This window comes from Stegodyphus dumicola, chromosome 7 (genome assembly GCF_044657685.1).
Source record: "Stegodyphus dumicola isolate Sdum_Otavi_A_Nest chromosome 7, ASM4465768v1".
In the NCBI taxonomy this organism is placed as follows: domain Eukaryota; kingdom Metazoa; phylum Arthropoda; class Arachnida; order Araneae; family Eresidae; genus Stegodyphus; species Stegodyphus dumicola.
The window spans coordinates 79411872-79433504 of NC_140774.1; the positions used below are offsets into that span (position 1 = coordinate 79411872).

Sequence of the window (21633 nt, forward strand, 5' to 3'; positions counted from 1 at the left end):
AACGTCTATTAGTCTCCTACACTTGGCGAAAAACTTCGAACACGTGTAAGACGCCATCTGGTCAATTCATTAATAACTTTAAAAGGGTAAACAAATTAAACAGAGATCTAAATTAGTTCTGTGAAATTAAACAGTTTTTTGGATCTCCACACATATACATTGTCGAAAAGCACAGTTCTGGACTTCCTCAAATTAATCACTATGTAGCTAGGTCGCTGTGAAGGATATTTCTGTTCAGATACTTGTCTACTGAATTAGGTCACGATAAGAATCAGTTGTCTAAAGAATTTCTAAGCAGATTGTGACCACACCCAGAATAAATATACATTCTTCGGAGCTTCTAGAATTCCAAATTTAATTAAAGCTGAAATTCAGATGGTGTTTATCCACAAGTCTTAGTTATTCTTTTAAAATTTGACTGAAGTAGAATAGGAGAGTTCATGAAAATTGTAACAAGAAATTTTACAAAAACTGTTTATCATTTTTTTTTTTCTCTTCCAGAGTTGGGAAAATGATAATGATATAATTATACGAAAGCATGGCTCAGTAAGAAAGTTTATAACAAACAATACACTAAACACAAACATTTCGTGGAAAAAAATTAATACGCGAATTGTAAAACAGATGTTTGATTGTTTCAATAATTATGGTAAAGCATTTCATGATCATTCGCCAAAGGGAAGAAGCTTTCACGACTGACATTCTATTGGCAGTGAGCAGAAGGGCAAATCTGTCCACTGCCATAAAATGTAGTTCAGATTATTCAATTACACCAAGGTGAGTTAGAATTAGCCACCTATGAAGAAGTGTTTTTTGGAAGAATTACATCACGATCAAAAGTGCCTGAAGTTCCGATTAAAAGTTCATTACAAGCATTTATGAATCAATCAATAAAAATAAATCTGTTATGTGATTAGTTAATGTGTCTTACTTCCTCAAAGTCTGCGTTAATCTTGCTGATTGCAATAACTTATAGATGACCTCCACGCCCACTGCCTGACTACGATCTTTTTTTGCCCCTTGGCTGAGGCATCACCAAGGCATTTTACTCGTATACAATCATTAACATCACGTAAACAGTTATTACGAAGTCGAAGCATGATTTTTTTAATTGTAACAAAGCACAATGACCAGTGGTAAAACGATGATCTATTATTTTCTTTCAGATATCAGACAATAACGGAAGTTCGGCCGATGAACTGCTGCTGTCTCAAAACATGCACAGGTATTTCCGACGTGAACTCATTGAAAAAAGAAACGCCAGGATGGCTGATCGGGTAGTTCAACTTATCCAGCAGTTCCCAGACGAAAGCTTCTTTTTTGCTTTTGGAGCAGGTATGATAATAACTTAGATAATCTAAAGTGAATTAAGACAACACATTCCAGAACCATATTTTATGTCAGATAAATTTGTTTTCTGCCACAATATATCTGTCACATTGCTTCCTTAAATTTTTTAAGTTTCCAACCAAAATTTCCTGTAATTTTCTCATATATGTGTGGTGAAGAAAGTCAGCGTGTCAAAATCAGCTGACTCTTTTCAAATGTAAATAAACAAAAAGTCTGCTCCATGGCCCTGCTAATAGTGACAATCGCTGTGGTAAACAAATATTGTCATGAGTTTAATTGAGATGAAGCGCTCCATCTGAGCGAAGGCTTGTTCAATTCCGACCTGATTTTTTTTTAAAGATTTTATATTCCCCTTTCCCCCAAAAAAGTCTGAGGGGTTTTAGATTTTAGCGGTCACCCAAAAGGATTTGTTAAGGTTTTTTTTTTTTTTTTTACGCTCTCGCTGAGCTCGCAACCTATCAAGTCTGCTGTTGCACTCATCCATAGAATTTTTTTTTGGGAGGGGGGGGGGCTTTTTAGCTTCGTTAAGCACCGTTTTCTTCGCACTTAACTCCATGTAAAATTCAACAGAAAAATCGCAAATTATTAAAAAACAGCATGTCTTTAGCATTTCCGATAGAATCCAATTATTTAAATATGCCAGAAGACATGGAGGTCGCCCAGACAGTGTAGTGGTTAGGTAAGCCTACTGCGGTACCGAAGGGCCCGGTTTCGAATCTCGGAGAACGCATGGATGTTTGTAAATGTTGTGGCGTGGAGAAACTCTAAATATATGGCTAGCCGAAAGTCCTCTCATGTGGCTTGGTGGCATGGAGGTAAAAAAGGACTTCCTACCTCCATGCTTACTTCCTACGTCCATGCTTGGTGGTAGGGGAGAGGGGTGGGAGATCCTGGCTCTGGCATTCATTCTTTCATGAATTACATGGACAACAATAACAAAACATATTGAAGCTATCTGCTTAATGGGCCTTCATGGAGGGAAAAGTGGCCTGTTTATGTTTATATGGGATAAATCACTAAAAATTTGCAGCCAGATCGTGCGCATGGGTTGGTTTCTGGGACAAACTATGAGTGGTCTTTAACACTCGGCCACTAGTGGAACCGCTTAAATTAGGAGTCAGGCTATTAGATTTGTAATGTATCTCATGTTAGTTAACCAGTTATTATGTTTTAAATCTTTACTATAACTTCTCCTTTTCATATTCCTCACCAGAATGCAAATTAGCTTTACGAGAATTTTAAGTTGAGGGTTTCGAAGCTTTAGTTGAGAGAGCTTCTGTCGATCGCATCTTGCTGTTAGTATTTTTAGTCAGCTTTGTTTAAAAATTATATTCTGACGTTACAGCCGATGTTTTAAATGCGCGCTGGCAAAATATATGAGCAAGCTTATTCTATTTAATGAATAATCTTAGAATTATTACAAGTTCGATGTTATCGATGTTCGAATTTAATTGTCTCTTCTATTAATTTAAAATGTCCACAAGTTGTAGAAATTTCGTCTGTAGCGCAAATTTTGCCTTTATGTTTAAACTGAAAATAAAATAAAAAATATTATTTAAACCATCTTTTGTATTTTATGAGTTATTCATACCATTCGGAACTGATACAGATTCAAAGTCGAATTTTTAATATTTGTTTTTCAAGGTGAGTGTTCCTTCAGTTTTGGCTTCTTGACTATATTAGGATTGATTTTCCTTTTTTTTTTTTTTTTTTTTTTTTTTTTTTTTTTTTTTTTTTTTTTTTTTTTTCGGGGGGGGGGGGTCCCAATAAAAGCTAAAATCTTATTTCACGATATATCTATATCGTAGCGCCGAGTTTCAAGCTAAGTATTTCCAGTATAGACTAAATTTAAGAGTCTGACGATTTTTATCATATCTCTTTTAGTAGAAATATATGAAATATAAATTTTGTATTTATTTCTCTGAAAAAGAATGTTTCAAATATCTAGTTTTTGTTCATATTATTACAAATAATTTAAAAAAATATGTCGCTTACTGGTCCGCAAAACTATCAAAAGTTATTTATTATTTGAACCGGATATTAATGTCGGATCACTAGGAGGGACAAAATAAACGCTGGATTCTGTTGATCGAAGACGTTTGGGTGATGCTTTATTCCTTTGTCATTTAGTAAGCGTGTGTTAACTCAATTATTGTCCTCCGAGTTTTACTTTAAGCTTAATTTGCAGTTAAACTGCCTAAAAAATGAAAAAGAATGTCCCCTGAGAGATACGAGTAAGCGACTTTAAACTAAAGTTTTAAAAGACTTTGATAAGAATACAATATTTATGGAAATATAACTGTCGAAAAAACTGAATATTGAAAGAAATTAATTAAATGATAGACTATCAGTTTGAGAAAATCGTGTCAAAGAAGTGGAGGGTTCAATTAGAAATACCTGGAAAATCATAGTTTGCTGAGGTTTTTCGCTCAGTTCAATGCCTCAAATAGGTTACAGACGAAAACATCGTGGAGGAAAATGTCGCGGAGGAAATAACGCAAGGCGAAAACTTCGTGTCACAAAGCATCTTGAGAGAAAAGGAAGCAAACAGCTTTAAAGATGCTTTAAAGGTAATCATACTGATATTAAATAAGTCATAATAAATAAACAAATTTTTAAAATATATTTGCTTTACGTAGAAAAGAAGGTTTGCAAAATAGTACAAACCTTTTATTCTCAGTTCGGGTATTATTAATTGCTTTAGGAAATGATCGCAGGTTTCTTTGCTCTACCATGTCATGACCACATTATATGTCACATTTCTCATTCTTTGTCTCCGATGTTCTCACTTATCAAAGTAATTCAATGAAATCGATGTTTTTAAGCTATTGAAACTACTCAAAATGATGCGCCGACCGGTTTATAAAAGTTTATAAAATATCGAAACAGGTATTCTGTTAGTGTTTTCAAGAACTTTAGGGAAGCTAGAGCAACTCTGTATATTCCTATGGATTTCACTTTGAAGATGACTAGATAATGATTTTTACAGTTCAAACAGTATGCCCTTCAAGAATTTCTTGCGAAATTTTTCTAACATAAGAGAATAAAATTCTCTTTTAGAATATCAGGTAGGTTTCATTTTTGGTAAAGGAAATATCTAAAGTAAATCCATCTTACGTGTTAATTTTTTTGCTCCGCCTGAAAATATACGCTACGAAAGTTATTATAGAGTTGGTTTTCCTTAGGAACATGAATTAATTTCAAGCCCTAACAGACATTAAGCGAATTATCTCCTGTCTGAAACAACTACACAGAATTGAAAAAGTTTAAAACAACATTTTTACTTAACAGAACTTAGAAAATAAATACACTTCTCGTGCTCACAGAAATCAACCATCACGTCTGGCGATGAACTAAAGTAACAGTCAAATTTTAATTAAAAACTTAGACTTGGATTCAAAGACTACACAATTAAATTTAAATCGAAGTTGCCTCAAAACTCTAACCGGCGTAACAATTTGAATGTCGGCAGCATGTAACGCAAAGCCGAATAATTACAACTTAACCGATATGGCTTTTGTCAAAACTAAAGTAAAATAGTATCGAGAGGCAGAAATACACTCTGTTTTACAATCAAAAAACCTCAGCTTAAATGCCCTTTAATTCATTTGTATTTCGGGTGAAGAAACGAAAAGGAAAAGTTATAGTAAAAGCTGAAATTATAAATCACTGGTTAATGCAAAATAATATTATGCTTATTGTATAATGGAAAACATGCTGAGATCATATCATCGTAATACTAACGACTGAGCAGCTGCATTAACCTAAACTGAGCTTTTTTGCACATGCTGTATTTACTATCTCATGAAGGTCGCAATCGATTTATCATGGCTTAAAGCCGGAATTACTGCTTCAGTACACTGCATTACGAACTCTTTGACGTGTCATAAGAACATTTTCATGAAAACAAACTAAAATATGGTAATAACAGTTAAAATACTATCATTTGTAAGAGCTACGAGATAATTTAAATTTCTTGCGACTAGCGCATATAATGGCAGCGATGGAACCTGCCTTCATGTTAATCGACGCAATCCAGATTTGTCCAACACGCGCAAATCCGACCGCATTCGAACACAACAGATTCTCAAAAGAGATAAAATTAAGTTCCTTTCTACATTTTTATATGTAACGTTTAACTGGAAAGTATTAAAAAGTAGCCTGACCTCATTGGTTCATTGATAGTTTGTCACTGAACTCAATTTTACCTAACCATTTTTAGGTAGTAAAACCGAAAGGATTTCGGCTTCAAACTGATTAAATGAGCAGTTAAGAACACAGGATAATAAATCTTACATTCGCAACAAATACTATTAATATTCATGCTGAAATGTACTTCTATCCTTCTATCTCTTTACCTCTTTTAGATATGCAATGATATCCTTTAAACTGTATTATTTATGTCTGTTATTTTTTACATTATCATTTAGCAGTTTAAATTTGACGTTACATATGTTGCTGAATGACTCTTTTGTGCAATACCGAAGGAGCCGGCGGAAAAAGAACAGAGCTTGGCTTGTTCTCATAATCGTCTTCAGCCATCATTGTTGCCACTCTGCGCATCCGATAAAAAGGAAAAGAAATCTATTCCCGTCGATCTGAGGCCGCCGAGTACGAGGCTATCGATCAAAAGAATTTTTTTTTTCTGCTCCTTGTTCTAATGAAGGGTTGCGTTTAGCGGTACTTTTGTTGTTATGCTTAATAACAGAGCAGAAAATGCCGACGCCTCAATCAAGACGGAATTTTATCTTTCTTGAAATGGGCACGCGACTTACGGTGCTTGTTTGCGTCACGGAGCGTTTCCGAATAGAAAAGTGCAGATCATCAAGTTTGAAAAGACTGGAAAAAAAAAAAAAAAACTGTGAGTGTTCGCGTGCGCTTACATACATACGCAGAAATAAGCAAAAACGAAAATAATAATATTTCATGATGGATAAATAAAATGAAATTCAATTTTAACACTAGAGCATTACTGGTCATTTTTTTGTGTAAGTAGGAAATGGTGATTACCTTATAAAAAATTTTCTTACATCTCACTTAATTTCGATATTCACAGTTTGGAGCAATGTTTTTATGAAATCAGAGAGTGTATGTACTATGCCGAACAAAAAGAAGGTCAACCAAATTTTGAAAATTTACCCGAATCGAAACCACTCTTCCTCCTCTCCAAAGTAATTCCTTTGCACGTGTTCCAACGCTTTCAGCTTTAGAAATTTTAATTAAGTTGTTAAGCATCCTCTACAATAAATTTTAAAAATAAATATAAATTAAATCTGGTCTTCCTTTTCTTTAAAGTCATCTTCTTGCGCTTGTATGCACCGATCCCAACGTTTTTACAGTAAGTGGAACGTCTCTGGAAAGATAATGAATATGTTTGGAACATTTTATAAATGGGACTGTTATAACATGTAGTTGTGCACCTCCCTCTCTTATTGCAATCGGCAGTACTAAAAGTATGTATGTATTTATAGCCCCCCCCCCAATTCTTGCCTGGCTTAAAAGTCCTTAACCGGCCTTTATTTTCGCAATCGTTGGTCGTAGACATATACGTCCAGTTACAGAAGTGTTCTAAGTGACAAAAATATTCATGTTTTGTCAATGTCAAATTTAAAAATAAATTAATTTTCGACAAATAACAAAATATTACGTTTAATGCCATTTCCTAGTATCTATACTTGTATTTGGGAATTTTATGCGCATTATGAAAAATGAAAATTAAAAGAGATTTGATTTCCGTACGACAAAAATTGACCGGGATATTTAGTTTCAAAATTTCAAAAAATTTTTGTGTCATTTTCTGCGTGCCTGGAGCCATCGGTTAATTAAGTTAGAATAATTCAAGAAATAAGTTTAAATGAAGTGCAGAGGGAAAAAAGAAGGAAAAAAAGTGAGTATAATTTAATAGGCCATAGAAGGAAGTCATGTGGTGTCCCCATCAGATTTTTTATTAAAGATATAATGAATGGCATTGTACAATAATCTTCATTAGTTTAATTATTCATCAAGAAAAACTTAGCATGGGATAGTACTGTGTAATTAAACTTAATTTCTCATTTGCTTAAACCTCCATCTGTACTGCAAATTAAGATTTCTCATCGCGTTGGATTAAAATCTCAACCTAACCTATTATGTTTCAAGCATCATTTTCTTCTCCTAGGTCACTTTCTGGGGAATAGAAGCGTACTGGATTACCTCCAGGAAGGCGGATACCAGGTGGACAAGGTAGCTCCCGACGCCAAAATCAAAAGGTAATGAATCTTACAAAAATCAATAAAATGCTTGGGAGCATAACTTCAAATTTATTCATTGTTAGAAGGAACGCTTCTTGTAGGATTCTTTACTATAGCAACAGTTGATGAATATCTTGATTCGCATGAAAATTGCAGGTTCTCAAGCTAAACATTGATTTACTGCTTCTTTATATTAGAGGTTGATATCTTCTGGAAGGGGGTAATATGGGCAAAGATTTCAAAACTTAACGATTGCAGTTGTGAAGTTTTATGAACAAAAATTGTTCATCAGAATTGAGATTACTATATCATATTAAATTAACCTCCAAAAAATGAATAAATAAAATTTTATCTTTCCTCTGTAACCTCTTTTTATTTCAGTTTTGTTTTCTTACGATAATCTGTTGTTAAGAAGCTTAAATGAGTAGCTGAATAAAGGCAGCGGAAAGATTTTGTAATTAAGGCAGTTCTAAATCTAATATTTCTGCGAAATGAGCGCTCGTAATCTAGAGTTGCCTAATTTAAAACGCAATATAAATATCATGTATTTATAAAATATTTCCGGTCAAAAATATAAAAATTTCAATGAAAACTCTTTACTGAACACCTCAAAGAAAACTCCGAGAGGAGTTTTACTGTTTTCATTGTTTAGGTTTGGTGTTCTGCAAAATAAAAAGTATTGCACTTGAGGGATATATTTTGCGTTATGCCTCGTACACAAGTGATTCAGTGAAATAAATACACAGCTACGCCTTGAATCATTAAATCTTTTCTTTATTTAATAAATGCTGAAATTTCCATGTGCCGTTCATTTACGTTTAAATAACATCAGAGCAAGTATTTTTCCTACCATTTTGAACCGCTCACTTTAACTAAAAGATTTTATGTTCTTTAAGTTTTGGGGCGAATCAGTTCTTAAATCTGTAGGCCTGTCGTAATTTTTTACAACTACTTAGTTTAAAACTGTTTTAGTTGTTAAACTGAAGTCTGCATGCCAAGATCTGACTATAATTTCATTAATTTTTATAATTTTAAATTTCTTAAAATTTCTTTTTAACTTAATGGTATATTCTTCGAAGTGTTCAATTGTAATGTGAAATTTTGAGAAATTTTTCCAATTTTGTTTCGACAAATATTAAATAATACTATAGTTCCGTTTTATCCCCAGAGTACAAATAAATCGCTGAAAGCGTGATATGAATGAGCGCTTTAGAAGAATACAGAGGAAAAAATTATATTTTTAATAGAAAAAAACATGTGTAACTATATTGCGGAAATTATTTTTATAACACAAAATTTAATTCCGTGAGCACCCTTTTAGTAGAATGACCTATATATCTAAGTAACTACGAAATAACATATTTAACTAGGCATTTTGAGTAGAAATAATTTCTGCAAACTTATACAAATGATTTAAAGTGAATAAATAGCTTATGTAAATGATTTAAAATGAAATAGAACTCTGCTGTCGCGAAACCTATGTGACTGTAGTTGTAAGGAAAGGAATTTTAAAATCAGACGAAATTAAACCTTAAATTCTTATCGCTAATTTTAGAAAAATAATCGATTCATTTCAAGATAACATTATGCATATCTTTCGAGGTACCTATGTATTAAATTATCTTTAAAGTGCGAAGTAAAATATTGATATGTAAAGTGCTGTATAAATGTGTTAATATTAAAATAAATAAATTTGCATTTATTTCATATTTATCCACCCAATCCCCCCCAAAAAATATTCATTTTAATACATTTTTTAAATAGCTTTATAAAATAACTTTTCTTAGATTAATTTATAGAAAAGCAAATAAAATACTCTGCTGTTATAACGCTATTAAATATGATTCAAATTTTGATATCACGTCGTTATTCTCTAAACTACATGTAAATAATGCCAAATATAGAGACAGCGCGTCTAAAATGGAAAGAAAAATGTTAAGTTGGTTTATTAAGGCGAAGCGCATGAAGGCTATCTATCTACACTCGTGTCCATAAATTAAGGATAATACAAAATCAGGCAAAGGAAGAGTTAGAAGCAAAACAAATTTGACTCATTTGTAAAGCTTATTTATTAAACAAAAGGTAAAGATAAAAAAAAGATGCTATATGCTATTACAAAAAAAATTAGCGATTTTTTCTCTCTGAAGCAAATTACAAAAAAACCCTATTTACAAAAAACCAGTATTACATGGCTGGTATGATTGTTAATACATTGTATGTCTCCCAGACGATGCAATGTAGTCCGTACAACGCCTAGGCATGCTGAGTATCAAATTACACCACTCAAAAGCAATGCTCTCCGAAGTTCCGGTAGACATGTAGGAGGAGGTTGACGGGCTGCAACTCGTCGGCCAGGCATGTCCCACATATGCTCTAGTGGATTCAAGTCCGGTGAGAATGCTGTCCAGTCCATACGGGTGATATCCTCCGATTGAAGGCATTCGCTTACGATGTTTGCACGGTGAGGACAGGCGTCGTCGTCCATAAACACAAATTGTGCGCCCACGGCGCCCCGAAACAAACGTACATGTTGTTCCAGAATGACGTCCCAATAGATTTGGCTTGTCATGGTTCCAATTTGAACATGCAGGTGAGTTCTGGAACCCATAATAATTCCACCCCAAACGAGCACTCCTGCACCACCGTAACGGGGTCGTTCAATGATGTTTTCTTGGTGGTAACGGGTACCTGGAGCTTTCCATATGAAAGTCCGGCGAGAATCAGACTGCAAGCTAAACCTGGACTCGTCGGAAAGCATCACACAAGCCCACTGTTGCGGTGTCCACAATGCATGCTCTCTACTCCAGGCTAACCGCAGGGGACAATGAGTTGCAGTAAGTGGAACGCATCTGACAGGTCTACGAGCATATACACCAATCTGCCCTAAGCATCTGTACACGGTCTGCTTTGAAATTGTCGTACCAGTGGCTGAAGAGAGCTGACGAGACAGGTCTGAGGCTATGCTCCGCCTGTTTCTTTTGGCAGTAACTGCCAAATACCGGTCCTCATTCGGCGTTGTAACTCTGGGGCGACCTGTGCTGTAACGTCTACTCACATTACCATCATCTTGGAATTGTTACCAAAGCCTGGAGATGACACTCTGGGCAATTCCAAGTTCGTCTGATACTTCCAACGCCCACATTCCAGACGGCCGATAATTCTATTACGTAAAAAATCATCCAAATGTGTACTTTGTGTCATAACTATTCGGTTATTGCACTGAAATGCTTATAAAGCGCTTGTGAACAATTTTACTTCTTTGCCTGTCTTCCTTATATATCACTCTCTTACATTCTCGTCATTGTGACGTACCGCCTGTGTTATCTGGTTACTTCCTGAAATTTGGATATGATTCTTGAAGATGTGTGTAGTGATTTTACATGTGATAAATTTATTTTAGAGTTCGATTTCCGCGTGACTCCGAATTATCCTTAATTTATGGACATGAGTGTAAATGAAGATATGCCTTTCGTGGATTACTTTTTGAATGAGGAAAGTTACACTTAGGAAAAACCACGAAACGCCTATGTAGCCAACTTGTTAGCCAGGATTTGAACCCTGATCGAATTACATTATTTAGAGGAACAAAAGAAAGAGATGACATGAGGTGGGGTGAGAACCTTCAAGTTTAAAACGCCTTTAAAAACTATCGATATTTTGATGCAGTCACTTAACATTCTGTCGTGGATTCCGTTAAAAAGCTGTTAAATTACCTTTGATAAAAATGAAGTTTTAAGCTGAAATTTAAATGACAGCTGAAATGATCAGGAATATATAAAAATATGTGTATATGTAAGTTACATACGCATTAAATAAATATATTTATACGATGACTTACTTATCTACATATGTATACTATTAACACACATGCAATCAGCGGTATATTTATTTTATGTATCGTGTATTATATTTTTTAGTTATCTGTTTTTATGTGCTGAGTTTAACTTAGATAGTTTGTTGACTTAATACATAAAACATTCATATGTAAAAAAAAAAAAAAAAAAAAAAAAAAAAAAAAAAAAAAATTTCAAGTTAAAAAGATTTTTTTTCCTTCTGTATTTTTGGGGGGGGGGGGTGTTACTCAAGGAAACATGGAATAGTTTTCTTGAGATTGAAAATATAAACTTCGACGTCGATTGACGACCATTCTGAAAAATTTTTTTTAAAAAAGGCGCCTTTATTATGCTAATTGCTAAAGTTTACGAGAAGTTCTCTCATAGGGCTGTTCAAAAGCACTGAAATACCTGCTAAGATATTCACTCAAGTAACAGATAATAGCTAACTGCATTACAAAAGTGTGCGGCGCATTTCCCCAGTTAGGCCTCTATGAGTGCCAGCCTGTCAGAGCGAGGGCACGGGACACAAAAGATTGGGCCCCTGATAGCAATATTCTGGATGGCACATTTATAGGCTTTCGATGTTGGTGGCCTGACCCCACCCACATTACTTTACAAAGCTTCTTTTCAGTTGATGGCATCTTGGTTCTCGTGAAACTTGTTTGAGAAGAGTTTGCCGCTAGCGTATATCTTATACATTTCTTATAACTTTTTAGAATCTCAATTACAAATAAAATAATTCTTTTGAAACTGCTGTTGAATATACCAATCTTTAAAGCAATTATAATATGTTTCCAAGTTAATGAGGTTTCGATTCATCATAAAAAGTAGTCTTAGAGATCACTTCTTTAAAACAGGCATGTGTTCTGGCATCAACTTCTTTCATATGTAGGAATGATATTGCTATTCAAAACAACTGATAAGTTCATGATTCGAAAAACAAAGAGGTACAGCTATTGAAGGGGAATTAAAATACTTGTTTCCATACAGCTGGGAACTTTTTCTGATTCTTGAAAAACCACTAATCTAAGGTTCGGAAATGAAATTAAGGACACGCTTTTTCGAGTAATTTCTGAATTACAGAAATGTTAAATTCTATACTTAGTGGAAGTTTAATATGTCATTACTTTAAAATATTTCCGAATAAATTCGAATAAAAATAAAATTTATGCGTCATGAACCAATTATGACATGGTGTAAACTATTTGTCATGAATAAACTATTTATCTGTCAAATTGACTTTAAGCCCATTTGAAGTTAATCCAAAAAATGTACTCCTTACGTTCGGCCATTCTATTTGTTTTTAACTCAAATTTCATTCGCGATGCATTCAATAAGCGGTATTTAGGAAAGAATTTCTTCAAAGGGGGGAGAGAACACTTTTTCTAAAACGTTCTATTTGTGGTCAAACTAAACAACCCGAGGAGAATGATTAAATATCTTGTATTATCTATTGCATTTAGTTGCATCTGCGAGCAGAGCTGAGCAAAATTGTACGCTGAGTTGAGAGAAATTATATTCGGAATAATAAATCGAATTTTATATTACTACGAATACATTAGGTGTTTAAAAAAAACTTGTAGGACTAAATAGTTCTACGGTAATTTTAATTACGTGATAACTTTTGACAAAAATACATAAAACTTAAATTTTTATACTGGTCCCTTAGGGAAAAAAATTTAAATAACTAAAACACTTTCGATGGCCGAATTAGTCAAACATACACAGATTTCATCCTGATTCAAAATATGATTAAAGTTTTCATAATCATGTAAATACATAAGTTATATATAAGTTTTTAAACAAAGTTTTCTTTTCTTCGATATTTATTATATGATGTTAAAAATATCATTTATTGCTTGTAATAACTCTTCGAATGACATTATTATCGATTGGATATCTTTCAAAATATATCAATTAGCTAGATTATTAAAAATAAAATTAATATTTAAGCTATTAAGAAGAGCATTTATCGCTCTTATGTTACTCTATTTATTAAGGCAGTCGCAATTCGAAAGATAATTAAAGATCGTATATCCTTTCAAATGACGGCACCCTTAAACCTGGGTGTTAAGTAAGTAATGGGAGGAAAAGATGTTAATAAATATTATTCTCACAGTTGCAGATGTCGTCAAATAATTTATTATGAAACGTGTCTAGCATTAAAAGGTATGTATGGAAAATGCTAAACGGTGACAAAGTTATAAAATTAGATAAAAATCAGCACTCGACTGCACTGTTTTTAACAGAAACCTCTGTCATTTTAAGGGAGTCGGGGAATGAGTTTTATTTTCTTCAACAAACAAACACATTCTGAGCAAGGCTTTGTTGCCTTACTCCATCGAAAGTGACAGAAGTTTCTTGAAAATCGTTACCAATACTGACAATGATAAAATTCCCTTTCTCATATATTAGTTTCTTCCTAAAATTTTGCAGATGCCATATTTCCTTTTGTTATTTTCATAACTGTCATTTCTGGCTGCTTTTTGTGGGCCTCTATATTTTTATTTCAAATAATAAGTTCAGCTGTTAATTATTGACAGGCCTGCATAACAAGGCCGCAGCTGTCTCTAGATATAAAGCCTTCGAAATTCGATAAGAAAATATCGGGATGTGTCAATATTCCCTCAGGCTGTAAAGGTAAACAGGATAACAGTTTGAGCAATTATCAGTGCGGGGCGACAGTGAGAGTAGCACCTCGTTACAGAGTGACGAATGGCTGGAAAAAGAAATTTCACACTTCCGTTTCTGTCCCCCATTAGCGACCCACTTCGACCGCTGCCTTCAAATCTTTACTCCACCCTCTTTCCCACCCTCTGCAGCGGGCGGGAGAATCATTTGCCAGCGCAGAATGCTACAAACCGCTATTGACGAAACCCCTGAAGGGAATAGATATTTTCCGACAGAATCGAGGAAGAAGCGGAAAGGAAATTGAACTTTTTGAATGCAATCGAAAATCTTTTCCTGGTTTAACCTCCAGAGAAAGTCATATTATCTTGCACATATTTTTACACACACACACGCACATACCAAAAAAAAAAAAAAAAAAAAAAAAAAAAAAAAGGAAAATTCTGCTCTGTTATGACCATGGTAAACCACATGTATAATTATCCTAATTCTTTGGCACTGCAAAAAAAGTTTTAAGAGACAAGGGTGAGAATTTAATGTTCAAATATTGCATACGTTTCTGTAATTATTTGGCCAATCTTAGTTCATTATGTTTTAGAATTGTAATAAATCCAGAACTTTGATTTTCATTGAAGGTGAAAAATTTGAATTGTTTGTTATATAGTTGGATGAAAAGATTCAGCTAGCTAGGTATAAAATAAAGACAATTTATTATTAGGCTTATTTGCATCGAATAGTCATTCACAGTATCATATTTGTGACCTACTACCATCTATATGGACCGGTGCGAGAACAAAAAGTCACCCGGGAAAAAAGGGAAACGGAAAGACGTGCACCGGAAAATAAGGAACAAAATGGAGAGCACTAGGGAGAAAAAAAAAAAAAAAAAAAAAAAAAGGAACTATAAAATCTCGCCTAAATAATATCGAAGCCATTGAAGAAGCCATTTTTGATGTTGCTGGACTACTCAGATGCTTGAAAGATATGTGTAGACGATTTCTTCCCAATGGTTCAGTTATGGAAAAAGATCAGAGTTAATTGGTCTTATGCATATGTATTATAGTGGACGTTCGATTGTTTAGGAAATCGGAATCGAAAATTCTACGATTCTTCGAGCACACACCCCTTCCCCCCCCAAAAAAAAAGCTCTATGCATTTAAGAGCTTATGGGGTAGTGACATTATTAAGCACATAACGCCTAATACTTCACTATAGGGCAGATAAACTAAGCATTGCTAGTACGCATTATTGAAAACATAATTTTGGCTGTTCTATACTTCTACTTTCCGCCAGAATAAAAAAAATATTTTTAATTATAAGTAATGTCGAGCAGAGCCGTGGATACTTAGTTCACCTGAGGCTAAGAGATAAATACGCCCTTTGTATACCATCAAATTAATTCTAGCTATATATTTTTACATTCAAAAACGTTAGTAGCTACAATAAATCATACCACTTCTAACTTTTATAATATTTATAATCATATCTTTTATGTATTTATAAAATTAATACGTGTAATAATTTATAATTATTAAATGAAAACATTACAAATGACCTTTTTGATAAATAGCTGAAAATATTCAAGTAATATTAAAAGTACTGCATTAATAGTCATTTTTTTTTTAAATTTAATTTTTGTTTCTTTTAACGAAATAAAATCGACAATGATCATTTTTTTTTCCCTAAAATCTATTTGATTATTTAATTTATGTTCTATATAAAAAATAGTGATGTATGAAAGTTTTTTCAAGTTAAAAGATCTTGCACTTTTTTAGCCCAAAAGGATTATTACGAGTATGTGGCCATACGGCAAAGTGTAAGATGTTTGTTTTGCAAACATAATCTTTCTGTTATGGATTAAAATTAGCTATTTAAAAGCAATAGCTACAGCTTAAGAATTTTTTTTTTTTTTTTTTTTTACTTTTTAATCTGATTGATTTAAATAAAAATTTATTTAATTCATAATATATCTAATTAAATGCATTTTTGTTTAAGACAATCAAATTAAATTTCTAATACTTTTTATCAATTTATGTTAAATAATTATTATTAATATTTTTATTAAATTATGTCATTTATTTTCATTTTTCATTAAATTATTTGCATTAAATATTTTTATCTAATTCGCTTTAAATAAATTTATCGAATTTAAAAATTTTAAATTTATCGCATTTCGTATTGAATATTTTTTATCGAATTATATTATACATTTTCATGTTTTAAACATGCAGAAACTATGTAACGTTCCCATATTAGTCTATATATATATTCCTCTAGTAACCTATAACATGTTTCACTATTCTATCTAGACCATCTCTGCTTATAACTTCTACTGATAAACTGTGGTGAATTTTAAAAAAGCATCCTTTTGGGCGACCGTTAAAATCTGAATTCTTTCAGATTTATTATTATTATTAAATTTTTCTATTTCACTAAAGTGTATTCTTAAATTATCTATAAAACATCTGATTTTGTTTTAGCGACTAGAATTATCGGAATAGTGTAGTTTCTAAACCTAGATATTTCCGATGGAGTACGTGAAGCATTTATATCATTTGGATATTTAAAAGCTAAGTTTTAAGCAAAATACCTCTCCTTACGCAAATAGTTCTTTTGTGCTTTGCCAAACTCAACCTAACCTAACCTTTAAAATACTTTAAAAAAAGAATCCAGTGACATTAATTTTTCACCAGTTACAGAAGCTAATAATCGAAAGTTATCTCGTATAATTTTTATAACTTCATTTTAATTGGGATATTAAAATATATATTATTTCTTTCATTCCTACATCGAGGAAATAATTTTCTAAAAACTTGATTATTTTATTAATTGATTTTTAGTCTGATTTATTACCCTTTCTTTTTAGTTTCTCCTTATATTTTGTTGATATAATGCTCTTTCGAATTTTTGAATTTTTCAGGAATCTTTTCTCTTACTTTCCGTAGAGAAAGAGATAAGCCTTGTCTTATGTTTTTTTATTTAATTCAACAGGACAAATAAACATACGAAGGCCTAAGCGGACGGATACATTCGTAAAGACTAAGCGAAAGAGGCTACTATTTATGTTTCAAGTGAAGAAAATAACGAAACCACTCATGCAGTAAAACCATTCGCTGGTATTCGATATTAGATTAACCCCGCTCTATTAAGCCTGCAACATTACATATTAATGTTTTGGATCGCGAAATTTTATTTACTTTCGTTTCTTGCAGTATTAAGTTCCCCAACTGCATAGATAAAATTTTAAACTGATTTTCGTAAAGAGACTATTAGCTTCAAGTTGTTATAATAATTTATCTTTTGGTACTTAAATATGTTTGAGCTTTGTATGCATATAAAGTAACGAAAAATGTTTTTTAAAGATTTTTTAATAAATTCCTCAAATTTCGCGACTTTGGTTATTCTTCTAATCGTTCACCCTTGTCCCGGCGCTTGTGTCGAGTTTCGAATTTTAGGGTAAAGCGTCTGGCAGCTTAGGCTGGCTGTTTACTTCATGTTTCTGCTGTCTGTACTAGCTTGCCGGCAAAGATCTGTGTGCTTTGGTTTTCCTTAAGTAATAAGTCAGGGGAAGCGAAGATTTAAGACAAACTCTGTTGATATTGTGATCTCATTCAGTTTATTTTAAGTTTGCTTGAGAAGGTTGTTATGTTGTCCACAAATAAGAGGACTTTTTTCAGATGAGATGTCAGATGAATTTTCAACAGCGCCAAAGAAATCCACAGATACAAATTGAATAGTAAAGATAAAAAAGCAAGTTTGTATCTTGTTTGAATCTACAACTGGTAGAGCTACAGCTAAGAAACTATACAATGTGCGATCTACAGCGGCTTTCTGAATCAAATTTTAATTTAATTAATAATGTCTAAGATTACAGCTTGGTTAGCTGTTATTATTTAAATTAACCAGTTATTTATAATTTCTCCCTTTTGTTTCTTCACCAAAATACAAATCAGTTAGCTAGTATTTAAACCGAGGTATTGAGATTATAGACAGCGTGTTTCTGGCCAACGCGGGCAAGCTACGTTCTTGCCAGCTCTGATAAGTTATAATTATTCGGCTTTGCGTTATCGCTGCCGACATTTGACTTTGATATGCTTGTTAGTAAATTCTTTTGTGTAGTTTCTGAGTAATATACTATGTTTTAAATTGAAATTTAATTGCATGAAATTAGTTAAAAGTGAAATTAGTTGCCTTTAGTTGCATCATCACGAGCTGTGGCTGATTTTGTTAGAACGTGCATTGATGTTCTAAGTTCTGTTTAAATACACTCCTATTCGAAAAATAAGCAACAAAGGCAAAACGCGGAATAAAACAAAAATTATTTAATGGAAATGCATGAAATTGATCCAAGAGGTTGGTGGGGCTTTATCTGACCACACAGCAAACAATAAAGCAAAGACACACAAAAACACATGTATAACGACAACCACATCATGAAAGACCAAATGGTTTGGAAGAATATGCAATAGAAATATCACATTAATACCGGGTATGATGCCCTCTAGCGGAAATGTATGCTTGACAATAGTGTCTTTGATCGCTTGTTTCGGCAGTAGCGCCGATTCCTGTAGTAATGCATGTCGAAGCTCGTGAAGATATCTGGCCGCATACTGCGACTTGCTATCCGTCATCCACACGTTATGTATGGGATTCAGGCGCGGTGATCTAGATCTAGCAGGCCACGACAGATGTAGAATGATTTCACTCTCCAAATAACTCCGCAACACTCGAGCTGTATGTGGGCGTTATCATCCATAAATGTCGCGTCGGTACCCATTGCAGCGGTAAAAAGACGCACAAGAGAGTGTAGAATTTCGTCGCGATATCGGACAGCGGTAGTGGAACCACTAGAGATCGGTGCGACCGTTCGTTGCTGTCCCAACCCATACAAACAAGCCTCTTTCTTTGTAATGATCTCTTTCGATGATATTTGGCGCCTGATAGCGTGTCCCTGGCTCTCGCCATATCATTGCCTTTCAGGAATGATTCTGGATTCTGGAGAATCATTCGTAAAACGTACGTGGCTCCACTGCTGTGATGTCCATTTGCGATTGTTCCTGAGTTCAATTCAACCACGCTGTGACATGCGATGGAGACAAAGGAAGAAAAAACACAGATCTTCGGGCGTGCAGTCCACCTTCATGCAGTCAATGCAACATATTTTCGAGGTAAATGGGCCGTCGCGCAGAAGCACAAAGATGCGACGCCAGCTGTCCTGCTGTTAGTGATCTGCGACGTCTTGCACATAGCAACAGGAAGCGATCCTCTGCCGTTGTGGTAATCATCCGGCGTCCAGACCCTTGTCTTTTAAAGCGATTTTGATCCCTTTGGTAACGATTTCATAGCCTACTCATGACAGTACGATACAGATTTAGCTCTCTCGCAACAGTGGATTGCCTTGCACTATCCCGACAGTTCTGCAAAGCATTTCATTGTGCAAATGGTGTCTTCGGGTCATGCTTTCCGTTTTGGATATCTCGGATTATACGAAGCTATCGCTGCTTCTGAACTGACACATAGGTCCGGCATGTCCCTTTTTAAGGCGTTGCGGTGTGACTGTGGGATTGCGTTTTATGCCAATTTTGTTTGTCTGTTTGCATTCAGCGATGCGACCTCTATCTCATATGTAAATTGTTTTAATTATTCTTTTTACATTCGTAACTTTTCTTTTAGCGTTTGTTGCTTATTTTTTAGCGCGAGAGTAAAAAGGTGTAAACCTTTATCTGACTCTGTAGTTACTTTCAGGCATAGTAATAATTCGCTTCACGTCTATTAGGCGTTTTGGATTATTTAAATTTTACCAGATCAAGGAAAACTTACAATTCAAAAATTAGCGCAAATATTTGGTATTAAATAAATCAACGACTAATGTGCTAAATGCTGCCACTGAATTTTAAAGTCTCCTAATAAGTTGAAATTTATGTATGATTTACCAAAAAAAAAAAAAAAATTACTGGTGGTATATCACCCTGTTAGAGGATGAAATCGATTTTATCTTTTTAAAATCGAATTTTTTATGTAAAAAGTGCAATATAAAAAAGCAAAACGCAGGGATGCAAGAAAACACACACCAATAATAATAATAATAATAATCCAAAAGCTCGAGATTTCCTCAAAAAATATACTGTTGCATACAAGCCGCTTGCAACATTTAAAGCATGTTAATGTTGCTTCCCCAGATACTGAAAATTTGAATGTGCCAACAACTCTCAGAGAACCTCTGAACTGCGATACATAATGTTGATATTATGATGCACGAAGAATTGATTGCATTGAAGGAGGATGTTCTATCACGAGTCTTATTCAAAACACGTGTGTACGCAAAGTTTTAGAATTTAAAAGTCGTCCCAGAGAAATATCCCAAAGTGAAAGCTGTTACCGAAGCAACATAGTTGACTTGTTCCTCTTCTTACCTAGTTAGTCAAGTAAGTCATAAATCACGGAAAACAAGAAAAGGACTGAATGTTTTTGAGCAAGGGGACCGAAGAATTAAGTTAAGAAATTTTATACCAAACATTTAAATTGCACCAATACATCAACTGCTACCATGACATTAATTAAAATCGAACTTTAGTGCAATTAGAATTTGGATTTTGTTTCTGAAAACCTATTCATATTTGTGAAATGAAAAATAATTATAATATGAAAAGTAATAAAGCATAAATCTAATAAATCATTTTTTTTCAAGGGTTTTTTGTCCATATTCTTTGCCTAATTGTTAAATTATTTATGCCTAGTTATTTGTGGTATGATTGCGTTGTATGCTGTATATTATAGGAAAAAAATGTAAGAGGTTGGATGAAGAAAATCATTCATTTAAAAGGAAAGAAAAAGTTTGGAACTCCTGCTATAGGCAAACTTGCTTAAACGAAGCAGTGAAATTAACTAAGACTGAATGGCTGAACTCGAAAATCAATCTTTTCTAGTATTTGTAAAATGAACATTTTTCCATATTTTCATTATGCTATAATTTGTAATCGCAATTTTATTTGGTGCAAATACAGTGCATTGTAGAAACATTGCGCTGGAAATGATCTTTAAGGTTATTTGAATATCACAAAGCACTCGAAGGCTATGTGCCTAAGGAAAGGGATGCTTTCGACAAGAACTTTTAAAAGGAAACTGACCCGTATTCAAGTTATACATAGAGAAAACCACGAAAATAAACCATACAGCCAACCCGTTCGGCTGGGCTGGAGCCCAGGTCGAACTACCAATATTCAACGGTCTTAACCACTCAGCCATTGGTAAAGCTGACATGATCTTCAAAGCCACTGATGAATTATGCCAATTCAAATACATGGTATTTAGGGGACAATTATGTTTTTGAGAACTGGAAATATGAAAAATGAACTGTGCTGATGCCGAGATTCGAACATACATCACACCATTCGAAAATACAGCAAACACCATAAAAGCACGCCCGGAAGACTGCTATAAATTCCTTGCTTTGAAAGCATAAAACTTTTTGATAATTTACAAGAAGACTTCCAGAGCTTCTAAGTGAATGTTTGTCATTTTGTGAGAGAGAGCACTTTTTTTACCTGCTGAGATGGCGGAAGGCTCATTACGTTCTGGTTATTAGAGAC

General features: G+C 33.8%; 1 protein-coding gene across 1 annotated transcript in view; it reads left to right on the forward strand.

The window, feature by feature from the left end:
* Positions 1-21633, forward strand: part of LOC118185364 (metalloprotease TIKI1-like) — a 182656-nt gene that overhangs the window by 86803 nt on the left and 74220 nt on the right. The window contains exons 7-8 of the mRNA XM_035355205.2: positions 1167-1335; positions 7508-7598. Of these exons, the coding sequence (XP_035211096.1) occupies positions 1167-1335; positions 7508-7598 (260 nt within the window). The remainder of the gene's footprint in view (positions 1-1166; positions 1336-7507; positions 7599-21633) is intronic.